The sequence below is a fragment of the Natrix helvetica genome, assembly GCF_964273705.1.
Source record: "Natrix helvetica genome assembly, chromosome: 6".
NCBI classification, from domain to species: Eukaryota; Metazoa; Chordata; class Lepidosauria; order Squamata; family Natricidae; genus Natrix; species Natrix helvetica.
The window spans coordinates 66,996,874-67,014,922 of record NC_138553.1 but is presented as its reverse complement, the minus strand read 5'-3'; the positions used below and the strand labels follow the sequence as shown (position 1 = coordinate 67,014,922).

At 35.0% G+C, this 18,049-nt stretch overlaps 1 protein-coding gene across 3 annotated transcripts in view; it reads right to left on the bottom strand.

The window, feature by feature from the left end:
• The window catches only part of PLXNB2 (plexin B2), a 362,925-nt gene that overhangs the window by 234,206 nt on the left and 110,670 nt on the right, over positions 1-18,049 (bottom strand). For all 3 annotated transcript variants that reach the window (XM_081958620.1, XM_081958621.1, XM_081958619.1), the window contains exon 2: positions 17,370-17,550. In XM_081958620.1, the coding sequence (XP_081814746.1) occupies positions 17,370-17,383 (14 nt within the window). In that variant the 5' untranslated portion in view covers positions 17,384-17,550. The remainder of the gene's footprint in view (positions 1-17,369; positions 17,551-18,049) is intronic.

Sequence of the window (18,049 nt, the reverse complement as noted above, 5' to 3'; positions counted from 1 at the left end):
CATGCTTTAGACAGCCACCAAAAATTGATCTTTCCTTTTCTTATTAAAACTCACAGATGTCTAACACTCAAGTGACTTAAAATGAAATTTGGCATAGTTTTGGAATTTGGTCCAATGCTCCTAGCTATAAAATAAAATCAAGCATAATGAAAGCCTATGGCTTATGGAACATATGAAATTTACAAAATCATATTTGTTTTTTCCCCAAACAGCATTCTGATGTCACAGTGAAAAGTGTACTACTTTAGTTTAGTAAATACTCAGCACATTCCTACTTATATAAGAAAAGAAGAGTTTATGAAAAAAGAATGAGAGATTCTAGCTTTACTCAACCTGGTGTCTTCCAGATGTGCTGAATTTAAAGGATTCCTAACCAATACACATATCAAACACTAGCTGGGAATTCTACAGTTTGGAACCCCAAAACACATCTGGGAGCACCAAGTTAAAAGTCAGCTTTGTTATTCTAAAATGAAATCTATAACATACACAGAATGGCTTGCATCTGTGATCACCAAAATATTAATTTCCTATATCCTCTCCTCTCTTCCATTCTCTTTTATATACAGAATATATATATTCAAGCTGATTGAACATGTGTTAGTTACACTGAACAGTTGCCTGAACTGAAAATGTTTCTTTTCCAAGCATGCCTGTCTGTAGTAAGATTGGCTTAATGGTAAGCAATTCAAGAATCTAAGCAAATTAATTTATTAGTTTGTGAGTGTACCTCAAAACCAATGTATCTCCATGTTCATTAGGATGGATATTCTCTGATTCTCTTTCTTACTGTTTTCGATATGAATTTGTGAAGACACAGGTCTCTTTACTAATAATAGGAACATACATAGCTTGTTTCGCAATCTTTACCAATCTGGAAAATCTCCTCTTACACTGAGGCATTAACTAAATGTTAGAACACCTTCATAAAAGCCTTGTTATTTATTTCCTTCGCAGAAATACTGTAAAATCTGCTGTTGAAAAGAAATCTTTTTTCTAAAGGAGTTACATATACACGGATCCTACTCAAACTCAACAAAGGGAAATCAAGGACATAGTGAAGTATGTAGAATCCAAACTAACACACAAAAGAAGTGTTTTCTATACCTGATGCCCGTTAATGTACTTCAAGATTTGGTTCAACCTGATGCTTCACAATAAGGTAAAACTGTTATCCAAATATTTGTATAAAATATTTTATTAATAAACAAGCATGTAGAATATGGTCAATATATAATCCAAGTGTTAAATATATACCCAACAATAACAATAATAATGATGATTACTGGGTCAGATGTTTAGTGACACTCTCATTTAAAATCGTACGCTATATAAATAAAACCTGACTCTCAATGAATCGTCTTTCTTGAAGTGAGGGGAAATGAACTTTTTTTAAAAAAATATTTGATTTATTCCCTGACATTTTATTCCTGGGAATACTCAAATCAGCTAAAATAAAATCATCATTTCTTCATTCTATATTCATAACCTCACTATTTATTATTAATACTCAACATAATCTCTACATCAAAATATTTCAGCTATATTCAAATTGCAGACACCTCACTGTGTCTGTGTGTTTAAAACATTTATAAAATAGACGAAGAACATAAAATAACCAAATATTTTTGGAAGACTATTTCAAACTTCAATTATCTGGCCAATTCAACTGTATCAACTTTTTTTTCTCCAATCAGTATATTATGGAAAAGAACAATAGGGACCTTAAAGACAAAGGAGTGGATAGTTTTTCTCACCACTCATACTTCTTTCTGATACTATCCATTTTTATGCACACATTTATGAGCAAAGCTGACGGTAAGGGAAAGTTCAACATATGGTAAATCTGACCACAATCTGTATCCAAACGGTATTATGCAGAAAAAATGAAAAATGATGGAAAACTATTAGTGACAAGTTAGCAAAGATTTAACCTTGGGAATTTCAAATATCTTATAAATATTTTTCAACAAATATTATGTGGAGAGTTGATACCTTACATTATTTTTAAATATAATTGTACTTGTTGAATTCTGAAGAATATAATTTGTGGGGAAATATAATTCATGCAAAAATGGCAAATACATTATCTCTTTTTAAAAGCACTTATTAAGTTACAGTTTTCCACATTTCCCATGCTTTTAAAAATTATATCATTACTATTAATCTTCATAGTTTCCAAAAGAAAATTGACAGAAGATTAATTATAGAGAACATCAAAATATTATAAAATGATTCTGCTTAATATTTAATAATACAATACAATACAATAGTAGAGTTGGAAGGGACCTTGGAGGTCTTCTAGTCCAACCCCCTGCCTAGGCAGGAAACCCTATACCGTTTCAGACAAATAGCTATCCAACATCTTCTTAAAGACTTCCAGTGTTGGGGCATTCACAACTTCTGGAGGCAAGCTGTTCCACTGATTAATTGTTCTCACTGTCAGGAAATTTCTCCTCAGTTCTAAGTTGCTTCTCTCCTTGATTAGTTTCCACCCATTGCTTCTTGTTCTACCCTCAGGTGCTTTGGAGAATAGTTTGACTCCCTCTTCTTTGTGGCAACCTCTGAGATATTGGAATAATGCTATCATGTCTCCCCTAGTCCTTCTTTCTCTTAAGCTAAACATACCCAGTTCCTGCAACCGTTCTTCATATGTTTTAGTCTCCAGTCCCCTAATCATCTTTGTTGCTCTTCTCTGCACTCTTTCTAGAGTCTCCACATCTTTTTTACATCGTGGCGACCAGAACTGAATGCAGTATTCCAAGTGTGGCCTTACCACTTTGTTCTGTGTCTATAGAATACCGCTCCTCTGATAAAATATACAGAAGAATAATTTTAAATATTACTAATCCCAATAAAGTATGACAAGCTTAATGTATTACAAATGAATTTTCGTCATCACCCTTAAAAAAATGGCAAAAGTATAATTTTATCATTGAATGCTAAAGACAGAGCAGACAGCTATAATATATGATATATTTTTCCAAGGCTTTGATGTCTAACCAAATTCTTATGAACTGTACAGATTAATATAATTCTGTGGATTTAGTTAATATTTTAGTACTGTATTATGCTAAAATGAAAACTTGTAATTTAAGTGCAAGTTCCATTTAAGTTATGGTATATTTAAAGGTTATTCCAAATTAATAATATTTTAATGCTCTAGTTAATTTCAAATCATCCCAAGAGTTGGATAGATTACATCAAAAGAACTAGAAGCAAATGGTTTTTCCATGGGAGCCCAAACAGATGCTAAAAATAATCCCCAAAGCAAGATCCAAGAATACCCTCCCATGGGGAAAAGGTACATATGGCTAAATCCATGTTCTATTGGTAATAATAATGTATAATTATCATGGCCACTACTTTGATCTCCTTTGGATTATTTTCATTTTACTTTAGATAATATTTCTGAAATGGAAAATGTTTTTATAACAAGCGGTTAAGACATATTCAGGGATCAGATGTTTCCAACTAAAATAAAGTATCTTCTACATTTTTTCCAAATGATTTCATTCATCTACTCCATCTTAAAAGGCTCTCAACAACTACATTTGCAAAGTAACCTTTTTGGAAATATAATATATTTTTACTGTATTTTTTAGACAATGGTAGAAACAATATATTATTGCTGTAAAAGATTTTGTAATGAAAAATGCCAGTGTTTTTTAAAGGGAAGGGTCCATTAAAAAATATCTAGATTTCTAAGTTCAATTTGCTTTAATGTAAACTATGCTAGAAGCTAATTGTTGAGAGTGGGATAAATTTCTTGCATTTTTAAAAAGCCATACAGGTATGTCTTACTTTACAACCACAATTGGGACCAGAATTTCAGTCATATGTGGTTATAGTTATAAGTCAAGGCAACCAACTGACTGAATAAATTTTTCTGATGTTTTTCAAGGTGATTGTTAACTGAATGCCATAACTGTTAAGTAAGCTGGTGTTTTTTGCAGAAAACTGGCAAAAAGAAAATGCCAGGAAGCAGCAAAAGCATCAGGGGATGTTACAGTCATAAATGCAAGATGGTGGTCTTACCTAAAGTGCAGTTATATGACCATTGGGGGGAGTAAGAGAGATGTGACATTATAGAACAATCAAAGGTGTTTTACAGGCCATAGAGCACCCATGTTCAGACTATCATGGTGGCACATTGGTTAGAATGCAATACTGCAGGCTATTTCTGCTGTATGTCGGTTGCCAGCAGTTCAGTAGTTCGAGCCTTACTAACTCAAGGATGATTCAGACTTCCATCCTTCCGATGTTGGTAAAACGAGGACCCAGATTGTTGAGGGCAATATGCTGATTCTGTAAACTGCTTCGAGATGGCTCTAAAGCACTATGAAGCAGTGTATGTCTAAGTGTTATTACTATTGTTATAATAACTCTGAACAGTCATAAAATGGTGAGTTGTAAGTTGATGACTATCATTAGATTATCTATAGCCTTGTATGCAATGCTAAGAAGAGACAGTGGCTGTGGCTAAGACGTTGAGCTTGTCAATCAGAAAGGTCGGCAGTTCAGTGGTTTGAATCCCTAGCACCACATAATGGAATGAGCTCCCGTTACTTGTCTCAGCTTCTGCCAACCTAGAAGTTTGAAAGCATGTAAAAATACAAATAGAAAAATAGGAACCACCTTTGCTGGGAAGGTAACAGCGTTCCGTGTGCCTTCGGTGTTTAGTCATGCTGGCCACATGACCACGGAGATGTCTTCAGATAGCGCTGGCTCTTTGGGTTTGAAATGGAGATGAGCACCGCCTCCTAGAGTCGGGAACGACTAGCACATATGTGCGAGGGGAACCTTTACCTTTTTGCAATGCTATGCTTGCTTTTATAAACAGTTGTGACATCACAAGTTGCTTTGAGGCCCAAGAGTTCAGCAATTACTAGTTTTACAAGCTACAGCCCTTGATATAGGTTGACATCTTTTTTAAAAAAGCCTATTTTGGTCTTTAAAGAGATCTCAGCATTACAAACTGTTAGCTGATGTATAATTAATTTAAAAACTTATTTAATTAAAAACTTATAACTACATTGCAGTCATGTAAGTCTTGAAGAAAGATAATGAAACCGTTTATCTTTGAAGCAATAAATGATATGGGAAACAAACAATGAAATTAAAGAAACCAGTGCAGCATTTTTCTCTTTCAACACCAGCTGTGTACTTAAATCAATTAAATAATGTGGTATAAAACATTAAGTTATTTGCTTCTTTAAACTAATGTGACTAATGATTTAATAAATGTGACTATAATGTCATTTTATAATAGAGTGCTATACCTTGAATACACAGTATAGTTTCATCTATCCTTCAAAATATGGATTTGCATTTATTTGTTTATATATGGGATTCAAACATTTTTACCACCAGTTCTGTGGGCGTGGCTGGGTGGGTGTGTCATGGCTTGATGGGCATGGCAGGGGAACATCTCCATTCCTACTCCACTCCAGGGAAAGGATATTGCAAAATCCCAATTTCCTCCCAATCAGCTGGGACTCGGCAGGCAGAGAATAGATGGGGGTGGGACCAGTCAGAGGTGGTATTTACCGGTTCTCCAAACTACTCAAAATTTCTGCTACCAGTTCTCCAGAACTGGTCAGAACCTGCAGAATACCACCTCTGGTATAAAGTTTATGCGATAAACTTTCAATCATTATAGATCTTCTCATGTAAACGGTATATTGAAAAGTGTCTTATTTTCAATTATTCAAAGTGTTTGCCTCCAACAGTTGAATCAAGTAAGATAGAACTTATTAATATTTAAAATGCATATACTTTCAAGTGTTCAAAGTGCTAATATATAGTATATTATAGTATTTCCAGAGATACAGTAAGGAGAGGGATCATTATTAAGACTACTTAATCAATTCATGGCCAAGAAAAAAAATTGAATCAGGTAAGTTGTTGCTTTATTTTCAGTCTTTTATTTATTGGGTTACACCAGTTCTTTCACTGAGAACATGGTCCTGAATATGCTTTCCTGAGAATAAGAACCATTGCATTTTGTTTTAAGTTTTTTAAACCATAATTAAGTTTCCGTGGTGGCGCAGTGTTTAGAATGCAGTATTGTAGAGATTGATCCTGACCACCTCAAGGTTGACTCAGCCTTCCATCTTTCTGAAGTCAGTAAAATGAGGATCCAGATTGTTGGGGGCAATATGCTGATTCTGTAAACCACTTAGAGAGGCTGTGAAGCACTTTGAAGTGCTGTATAAATCTAAATGCTATTGCTTTTCTTTAAATTCAGCATTATTCAAGGGGGGGGGGAATCAACTGTGGAATGACCAGAACTGACTCATTCAGTAATCTCCAGTAGGCCTTACTATGTTCCCAATATTTTTTATAACATAAAGTCGGATTGAAAACAAAAATTAAAACGAATAAAGGAGAATATTTGTAGCTCTGGATTGAAATGAAGGGTCTCTGAGCTTGGTTATTTTCTTGTAGATATTTCTGAAATTAGGTAACATCATCAGTGTTATCAGAAAACAACTAAGCTCAGAAAACACGAAGGACCCTCAAAAATTAAAATAAAATATACTTTGTTTAATCTCTCTACTTCATTCTTTTATCATTCACAAAACAGGAACATGAATTATGCTTTTGAATGGCCTCCATTTCATTCTGCCTGTCTTTAAAATGAGAGTTTATTTTGCTCTCATAATAGCTGTCAGGAAGGAAACATGAAAGTAGGTTTGGCAGTTGTGAATCTGTCTTATTGCAGGCGGATTTTAGGATCACCGTTCCTTAAAAGGGCTCTGGAATACTCTGTACTTAAGGGGCAAGCTCTGGACTGAGTTAGTCATTGCCTGAGTGAGACTGAGCCATACAATTCTTACCCAGTCTCTTCTTGGGGAACGTTGCTAAGGGTTGTTGAGGGTCAGAAATTACAGGGATTTTGTAAGAAATTATATGGACACTTTTGTACAATTGAATGGATGGACTGAAGAATTATTACACAGCACTTAAAGTAGTCATTAAAATTTCCATACATACTTTCCAGAATCCTTTTAATAAAACAGTAAATCATTGGGATCCTCTTTTGCCCAAGGCTACATTGTGGATTCATGGTTGAAGTTACCTCCAAAATTGTACGAGAGCACAATGCAGACATTCAGTCAGGAATCTGCAAAGTTTTAGCTGATGTATATAGTGTAATAATCCCCGAGCTATGTGAAAAGGCAGCTGGTTCACATACTAGATAATTCTTGTATACATCCATATTAGAGTGGCTGAACAGTTCTATTGTAGCAAATCCAGCAGTGCAGCAGAATTTTGCAACCTCCACTAGAAAATGCCTTAAAAAGCCCAAATCTTATACAAATATGATAACAACTTCGTCTCTGGCTACGTACGTTGGCATCACAGGAACCTCTAATTGGGAAGTTTGATTTTTGTCACAGTTGTCTCATAACAGTTTTTGTACAACTACCATGCAGATTATACTGCCAACAAGGAATATATGTATAAAGTGGGCAAATCTTGATTCTTATTTTGCAACATATTCCATTGTCTGATTCATCGGGTCACATGTGTGCCAGCCTCTCTTCCTTTTTCTTTTTCGGAAAAAGAAAGAGGAAATAGTACCCTGCAATCTAGTTGTCAGGCTGCCAGTGACTTAATGGCCATTACTGTGAAGAGATTCTTTGCCATATATATATGGAGGGGAGAAAAAGAGTCAGGGTATCATTGGGCCTTTGAAGGATAATAATGTGGTTTTACCCTGCAATTAAATCAGTGCAAATGTACAATTATACTACCAGATTCAGCTGCAACCTTTCAGTTATACAAATGCAGCTGAAATCCCATGTTTAAAAAGAAAATCTATTGAAGGAGAACAATTATTTGTTTAATTTGCAGCTTTAAAGTTCCGTCTCAAACATAGAAGTTGTAGAATTGGGGCAAAAAACTATACAGGACTGTTAAAGACCATCACACGCTGCTCTGTTTCTCACAACAGATCAGAATTGGTTTCCACACATGTTCCATCAAACATCTCCAGCAAAGCTTCCCTGACGTTATCACATCCATCAATATTCTGAGAAAACACGCTCATGTGAGCAGAAAATAAATCTCCACCAAAAACATTTTAAAAATAGAGCTGCTATTGGGATTTCATTCACACTGTCAGCAAGAAAGGATTTTGCAAAACTTTTATGATGCTTTCCACCCTTTTCCTACCATATTTTAAAAGTAGCAAGTTGAATCATGATGGTTTAAAGATACATTCAATTCAGAGATGGTATTCAGCAGACTCTGACCGGTTCTCCAGGTAGTGGAAATTTTGAGTAGTTTGGAGAACTGGTAAATATCACCTCTAACTGGCCTACCCCCATCTATTTTCTGCCTCCCAAGTCCCAGCTGATCAGGAGGAAATGGGGATTTTGCAGTAACCTTCCCCTGGAGTGGGAAGGGAATGGAGATTTTACAATATCCTTCCCCTGCTACGCCCACCAAGCCATGCACACCAAGCTATGCCATGGCCACCAAACCACACCCACAGAACCGGTAGTAAAAATTTTTGAATCCCATCACTGATTCATGTAATTAAAATATTTCACAGAAAGAACAATAAATGAAAGACCATTGTACATATAAAAGACAACTGGTAGTAGCTGAAACAGCTCTCTAGATTACTGGCTTCTCTGCCAATAATTTTTACTCAGCTATTTCTCTCTGTAGGTATGCTATATGTTTTAATTTCTTCTCTGGCTGATATGGTTAGATTTTCTTCCAAAGATTCATTGATAATCAGGAAGTAGATCTTTACATTATTAATCAACCTTGAGGCAAACTAAAAAGGTAGAAGTACTTCAGTCTCTCTCTCTCCCTGTCCCCCGCCTCTCTCTCTTTCCTGCCCCCCTCTCTCTGTGAGCACATGCATGCAAAAATCTGGGCACATTAAAAGAAAATACTATGTTCAAAATACAGTAACTCATCATTTTATCTGGGCATCAAAAAGAAAGGAAGAAACTTTCAGAAAAGAAAGAATCATCGGTTTTTATTACTGAGAAAAAATGATGTAAATTGAGAAGATTTGGACAAAGAAAAAAATAATTCAATCAAATCCTTTGATGTCTAAGAAACTACCTTACCCTTTTGCATAGTAATAAAAAATCAGTCTAATTCAGGAAAAACTGAAGCTTTCCCAATTGTATATGTGTTTCTTTCATTTTTCTAGTTTATATGCAAAGACCTTTGAATCCTGAATAAATGTATTTCCTGCATCTAGTGAACTGAAATATTGAAGCATGAATTGCAACTTTAACTAATTCTAGTTCCTCTTACCAATACTAAATATTTGGTTAATGAAAAAAATATTTTAATCTTCATTGTTCTTTTTTTTTCCTTTTCTAGTTTTAACATGCATAATATCAAAATAGTTTGCACTTTGAAAGCTGTACGATTGCAAAAATGAGTTCTGCAGACAGGTTCTTTCCAAAAATCAAGATGTCATAGGAATACAAAATAAATGTAACGAATTTGACATAAAAGCTCCTCTTATATTGAATGGGGGGGGATGTATGCCAAAAGGCAAATATTCTACTTCATGAAAGTTACTACAGTCATAACTCATGCTCCAGTAAAAAAAGATATTTGCATACGTTTGAACTCAAATAGTGAGATTATTTACTATACGGTACATAGAAAATTAGTGACTTCATTTCAAAGCAAGATTTCCATTTTTCAAACATCCACCATGCCTCATTGCTCTGCATATTTTCAGACTACTTTAAATCCCACAACACATTGTCCTTCTTTAATAGTTTCCATACAAAATGCAAATAAATCTACTGACTATTTCTATGTCCTCTCTACAATTCTATAGAGAGTCTCCCCCAGTAGCTGAGTGTTTTGTTCGCCTGTTGAATTTTCATTCTGCTCCTGGAGTAGGCAATCTCGCTAGCTTCTCTTGGGACCTATTCCTTTTCCATAATTAGAAAAAAAGAAATTTCTCCATTAGCTGGATGTGGCGTAACAACCACCATAAACTTATGTTCCAATATTAATGAAAATAAACGTAAAGCTTTTAAAATGAAATACACAAGGTCTGGAGCAATGGGAAAGAAGAAAAGGCGATTGCAAATAGGCATATTGTTAAAGCACTCCAAAAAGTTAATTGATGTATGTTGACTAATATGTTCTAATTGAACAAGGATATTTAGAGGTCCAGTAGCACACTTTGATTATTTTCTATGTTTTCTCAAAGTCAAAACTTTTTCCCTGCTTTTCCTAACTAACCTCATCAGCAATTCCCAGGTGAAAAATTTTAGTAGAGCTCATTGGGACCGAAAATACATAATTAATGTCTCCTTTTCTCCATAGCAGAAAAGGGAAACACTCCCCCTATAAAATGCCAACTAATTTTCACAAGCTATTAGGCAGATTAAGCAATTCTAATGGTTAAAATAATTCATTTCAGTAAGGATTAATCAAAATATTAAATGAAATAACCTTGAGAAACTGGCTTTTATTTTATCCTTATCCTTTACCATGAGATTTGGATTATGAATGTAAAAAAAGTCCTTTAAATTTCAAGGGGCTTACATTTGACAATATTACACTACAATATGTTATTTCCCTACTAGGGTTTACTATTGTTAATTTGCAGGTTCTTTTGCATTGGTGATGCTTACCAGAAAACATTGTTTTCTGTACATTGTGCCATGAGAGTCCGATGCCAAAACTGTTCTGTTATTATTTTAAAAGCAACAAAAACTGTTTTAAAAAAAGACTGCATGGAACATGTATTGAATTTTAGTTCCTCTAAAATTCAAATGAAAATAACCCAGGGAATCAATTTAATTATGAGAATAATTTCATATTGTGGAGACTCTCTGGAATGCATTTGCAGCATAGACTTTTAATTGATCGTATTGGTCATGTAGTAACAAATAATAAAATTCAAACTCTTCCCAGCATTACAATTACTTTCGCATTTCCTGGCTCCTCCTCAGCTGTCACTCAGAATTCCATAATCACTGAACACAATTAGTGCAATGAGCTTTTCGGGGGGAGGAAGGTGTTCTCACTCCAGGATTGTTTTTAAACATGGAATCTGATGCAAGCTTATGGCACCTTGGTGGAAGTAGGTCATCACTTCTTCAGAGACCACTAGGAAGTATGGATTTAAAAATAATACTATCCACCATCTCTGTAAAAGAGATTGCATCTAAGGAATTTGCTAAATGCAATTTAGTTTGCTAAAAAAAATGTTTTTTGTGTCTTTGACTAGTTTTGATTCCTGGTGATTGCCTGGACCAGTGTCTGGAGTTTTCCTGGCAAAATTCAACAACTGGTTGTCACTATATCATTCTTAGGACTGAGAGAATGATGGGCCCAAGGTCACCCAAATAATCTTGTGCCTAAAGTGTGTGGTGGGAGAAGAATCCAGTTAGGGGGGGGAGGTATCAAGAGGGAGGTGTGCATAGCAGGAAATGACATAGATCTCACTCCCCCAATATCTTAAAACCTTTATCCGTCTGCTCCCTAAAGAATGCAGTCTGGCCAGATGGTTGTAAATAGGCATGCAGCAATAAAGAAGTAACTTTGGTCAGCTCATGTTGTCATTCTGGTTCCTTGTGCCTGACAGGTAGGACTGAAATTTATGGTCTCCTAGTTTCTAACATAATGTTTTAACCAATGCATCAATGTGGCTCTCTGCTTAAGAATTTAGCCTAATACTAGGCAATGACTAACTTGAATGTGGATGATTTAAAGATTTGATATAGTGCAAGATGGGTCGAAGTTATTTTCTTAACAAATATACCTTCCATAAGGTTCCTTCCAGCATAGTACAGTGTATCGGAAAATGAATTTATTTGTTTGTTTGTTTATTTTCATTCATTCATTCATTTTCTTTAACTGCCCAACTAAACAAAGTGACTCTAGGCAACTAACAATTCTAAAATTCTAGAACAATTTAAAAAACATTAAAACAATAAAACATCACAAAATAAATAAATGTAAACAGTAGCCGTGATGATTAATCAACTAATAGTAAAGCCAAATAACAGGACCCTTAACACATTCCAAGTCCCAGGCCCAAGTATATAGCCAGGTTTTTAGAGCTTTGCAAAAAGCCAACAGGGTGATGGAATCTGAAAACCTTTTCTATAGCTAGAAGAAATCTGCATAGTAGAGATGAATAAATAAAGTGCAGAGAGTAAAGGAGAGGATTTGATGGAACTATCCAAAAACTTAGCTAGACCAAAGGATTACAACATTTTTTAAACCCTGGGAAACAAGGTAATATGTATTTTTAAATTTCACAGGTTGGTCTTAAGGCTAAGTTTTTAATTTTTATAAACTTGTACAGGGGTTTAAAGTTTAATCCGATTTTAATTATATTTATTATTATTTGTATGGTTTTTAATTTGGCACCTGTACACCGCCCCGAGTCCCTTCGGGGAGAGGGGGCGGTCTAGAAATCAAATAAAATAATAAATAATAATAAAATAAATATTCCAAAAGAACTCAGGGAGATGCTTTTGTGATCCACCTTTGAATAATAAGGAAGTTGGGGGAAGCGTAGCCTAGTCATACTTGAAAGATTCTATTACACAAAAATAGTTCTAATATTCATGTGGAATTGATCTTCTGATCTAATCTACTGAGTGATGTAAAGTTAACTAATTTTTTTTCTAATGGGCAAATTGAAAACTTTAGGATATGCCGTGTGGTTTGTTTCTTGCAAAAATGGCTAGTCTGGGCAGTCGCACATTCACCATATGGCAGGTTATGGGTTAGGGTCACAATCTCTAGAGATCTTCCGGATGTCTACTATTGCCTTGCCGCCACCCTCCCCTCTGCAGAGAGATGGGCATACTGCCTAACAAAGAACCAGGAGCCACTCATCCATCATTTTAATTTTATAAGAAGGGCTATGCCAGACATTCTTGCAAACAAATTGATTCTAAAAATGGACTGCTTGTTCTGCAGAATGCCATCTTCTAATTTATTATTGTTAACCAAAAGTATCTAAATAAAGTACCATTTTTTAAAATTAGGGAGCAGGAATTATTTGAAGTACACTAGTAGCCACCATCACCAAGTTTCCTAACCTTGAAACAGGTGGTAGATAAAATGTCTATGTGAATAATTTTCACAACATTAATTTATAATTTGCATTTGGACTTTAGTTTGTTCAAAGTCCAAACAATCTTTTTTATACAGGATTAAGTAATTATAAGGGTCGTGGTGGCTCAGTGGCTTGTCGATCAGTAAGGTCAGCAGTTCGAATACCTAGTGCCGTGTAATGGAGTGAGCTCCCATTACTTGGCCCAGCTTCTGCCAAACTAGCAGTTCAAAAGCATGTAAAAATGCAAGTAGAAAAATAGGGACCACTTTGGTGGGAAGGTAACAGTGTTCCGTGCACCTTCGGTGTTTAATCATGCCAGATACATGACCATGGAGATGTCTTTGGACAGCACTGGCTCTTCGGCTTTGAAACAGAGGTGAGCACCGCCCCCTAGAGTCAGGAACGACTAACACATATGTGCGATGGGAACCTTTACCTTTAAGGAATTAATATTGTTAATTACTTCACCCCACCAGCATTTGTTCATCACAATAACCCTATGAGGAGCCTGAGATAAAATGATTGGTTTAAAGTCAGAACTTCATGGTAGACCAGTGATTTCAATCTATTCTCCTGAATCTAATCTAACATTCAGACCATTGTAATACACTGCTAACCACCACTGGCATTTGTTGTTCTGTGGCTCCTTTAGCTACAAAAAGAGGTTTAAAATATCTGAAACTGGTATCAAACTGAAAATGTGAAAGTGACTGTTAAAAATAAAAACCACACATAGCAGCTTCTATGACATTATTCTGGTCACGCATCTTTCAAAGTACAAAATGTTAAAACCTTGTTCCCTTCATTTAACCACATTGTCTGAATCTAGATTCCATAATTAAATTTTCTCTCTCCTTTTTGCTTTTCAGGTGCCTGTAAATTAGAGGCAGATGTTTTCATCAAATTATTCCTAAGGGAAAGCTTAAACCTCTGCTCAGTACCTATGCTAAAACAAAAAGTACTTCATTTGCAGCTGGTTATGTGCATCATGACAGAATCCACTTGCCTATTAACAAGTAGGAATGCCAAATCCACTTAGTTTTTTTCATAGTGTTATCTAATTCCTCTTCTTGCTGCTGTCTCTGTTGTAAGATTCTCCTTGTTTTTCAACAGGACTCATTTCCTAAAAGGTTTGATTTATGGTCATTAATACATAAATGGCCAGCTAGATGGCAGCACGTAGCTGACCTTGAAAGGCTAACAAAAGGGTCATTTAATGGGTGGGAAACTACCAGGGAATATCAGGTCTGTAGGCTAGACTCAAAATTTAAAACCATCCTAGAAATAAGCAGAAGCAAATCATTTTCATACTGTCATCAAGAAAGTGAATGGAGTTTCTTAGAAGAGGCATTGCTTCCACCGCCCACTCCCAAAATATAGCTGGTAGTTGTAAATCAAGAATAGAAACATCAACCTAGAGCTGAGGCAAAGAGAGCAAAATTTCGAAATCTCCTCATTCGTTTCAGACTCACCAGACAAAACAAAACATACGAAAAGAACCAACTAGATGAACTTTTTTCATGTTGCTCAAAGCATAATTATGAATAAAAAGATAATAGCTGCTCTATGAGATTGATTCTTTCAGCCAGGTAACTGTGCCAGCATCATTCAGGTAAACTATGCCAAGCCTCATTGCGACAATGAAATACGTTAATTGTTGCAAAATCCATAAGATTAACTATTTTCTTTCCTGATAATACAACAGCAGGTATATGCTAAAATGTAGCTGCTCTTCAGTTGCCTGTAGCATTAATGGAGGGTTTTCATTAAACTACTCTTGCAACTACTTGTGATAAAATAAAACTTGAGTCTTTCTGCTTCTTTGGATCTTCTCCCTGTGGGTGTTTGTAGCAGGTAGACTGATCCCAAACTGCCTCATCCCCCGCCCCCTTCAGTGATCTTGGATCAGCTTGATCCATATTTGCTTGTTTGTCTGCCTGCCAACTCTTTAACCCAGGGGCGTCCAAACTTGGGAACTTTAAGACTTGTGGACTTCAACTCCCAGAATTCCCCAGCCAGCTGGGGAATTCTGGGAGTTGAAGTCCACAAGTCTTAAAGTTCCCAAGTTTGGACGCCCCTGCTTTAACCCATTCCACCTTCCATTTAAAAAAAACAACCATATTCTTCCTAACTCTTGCTGCCCTCAAGTTATTGCTAGAAGTGCAATTTTCATTATCACAACAAGATGGCATATCGACACACTTCGACAAACTCATTTTCCATTGTTTATAGAAGCCCATATTAACAATGGTGGGCTTGTTTAATATATTTGGTCTTTTATATTGGAACTCAAGGCAATAGACTCTCTTCCTCTCTTCCTGTTTCCACATAACAATCATTGAGGAGTGATGGACTGGATCTTTTGACAAGAAAGTAATATACAAGGAAATGACTACCATAATACTTAGTTTATAGTGATTCAGAGTTGTTAAACTGTAGGAAGGTAGTAATCTAATAAACAAGCAAAGAAATAAATTTGCCAAGTAAGTCAAAACAGTTACAAGATGTGGAAATGGCAATTCGGTGATTTTGAAATGATAGTTATTTTTAAAAATGATTTTAAAATGAATTTAGAATTTAGAGAAAATATACCTGTGCATGTACATACATAATGATGTAACATTTTGTTATATATGTGTAGCCAATGAAATAAATGTACTCCAGTCTGCTTGTGCATGAAGCTATAAATTCTATAATCGTTTTAACCCTGTCATATAGGACAGGTCCTATGATATCATGGCTAATAATTTTTTTTCTCTTTATTGCTTTAATATTTATTGGTTATGAAATAATTATTCCATAACATGCAATATGAAGTCACCAGGAATCAAGCTTGATTCAAAAGAATGCATAACTCTGCCATCCCAGATCTGTTGAATGAATGAACCATAGATAAACCATACTCAAAAGCAATAGGAACATCAAAGGCTGCATACATCATTCTTCAAATATTAAGAAAAGTATTGAATCTTAAACATGGTACACAAGATATGTTGACGGCCATGACAACTGAACAGAATCTTCTCCAATATCCAGAAGTACCATAAAATAATCATGAATTCCATATTTCACCAGTTCATGAAATGCAATAGTTGATGATATTTTAAAACATTGTTTACAGTCAGTGAAGGACAAGGAGTCTTTTAGTATTTTTTGATGTGGATTGAAGCACCTTATTATCAACATAGTGGGTGGGGGAATCCATATTGCTAAAACCTCAAACCATGATTATTTATTTATTAGATTATTAGAATATCAAAAGGTCTCCAAATGATTCAAGAGTATTCATTTTAATGACAATAATGACGGGCTTTGTGATTCTTTGCATTATTGCATGCATACACACTGATTAAATATATTTTTACACTTAAAAAATATTAATTACACAAAATCTGACTTTTTATTCAATGAACCTTGGTAGAATGGATAAAAATTTTATTCCCAAATAATGTACAAAGTGCTGTTTCTAAAGCAATTCATACAACACACTTCATCGTGTGTTGCTATGTGTTATTTACAAACGTAACACAAATAACAAAGGCAACATTAAAAATAATGGCTTTTTGTCTGGATGGTTTCTTGGGATGAGCCGATAGACAGAGAAAGGAAGCAGTATGCTTCTTCCCATATTTGAGCATACCAGGGGTTGTAAACTTAATACATACCTATTTCCCTGGCCTAGCCTCTGGCTTAGTGGCAATTACAACTGCCTAATATGTAATACAGCCCTGGTTCGATTCCCAGTAAGGGTATGACTAGCTGATGAGAGCTAAATAGCTTGAAATAGATCTATACTAGTCTCCCTTTATTTATTTATCAGCACAAATGCAACACACACACACATATGTGTGTGTGTGTGTGTGTGTGTGTGTGTTGTATTTGTGCTGATAAATTTGGGCATACCAGGGGTTGTAACACAGATAGATAGATAGATAGATAGATAGATAGATAGATAGATAGATAGATAGATAGATAGATAGATGATAGATAGATAGATAGAGATAGATAGATAGATAGATAGATAGATATAGATAGATAGATATAGATATATACATACATACATACATACACACACACACACACACACACACACACATACATACAGAGGGGGGGGGGAGAGAGAGAGAGAGACTTTTAGTTATATAAATTTAATAGATATTCAACTACAATGGACAGCCCTTCTTCCTAGCTGGTCCAATAAATCAACGTTTTGGTATAATTTCTTATAAAAGTATTGTTCTTATATAGCACATTAATACTGTTTAGAAAAAAATAAAATTATTACCTGTAGTGATTCATATGATAATTCCTTGATAACTGGGACGCTTATCCCCTACAGGCTTTCTTCAAGTACCATAAAATGCTCTAAAAACAGGAAGAATGTATGTCTGTAAGCATATCCACACAAAAATTGTACTGGCTCCCGCGGCATTCAATGATTCTAGTTCTGGATAAAGCTGCCAAATCTGCAATGTAAAAAAAAAAACATGAGAAAAATTATGTAAAATTTATAAAATTTATTAAATCAGACAACTCTTGTTCTTTATTAACGACAATTTCTAGGTTGATATTTCTATTTCTTTCCTAACACAAATATTTGTTTGTTATACCACCTGCCTCTCATATATATATGTTGTATTTGTGCTGATAAATAAATAAAGGGAGACTAGTATAGATCTATTTCAAGCTATTTAGCTCTCATCAGCTAGCCATACCCTTACTGGGATTCGTAACACAAATACATATATATATAACTTTGATAAATCAGCTTACCCAGGATAGCTATTCAGCTTTCACAACAGTTTTTACAAACCAATTTGAAATTATCTCATTAAAACCCTATCAGCACATATAAGAATATTAATAAATTTATCATGGAACTTTGGCATATGAAGCATACAGGGATCCTGTTTACAAAGCATTGGTCTAGAATACAACCCTCTCTAACACTTTAAATTCTTAGTT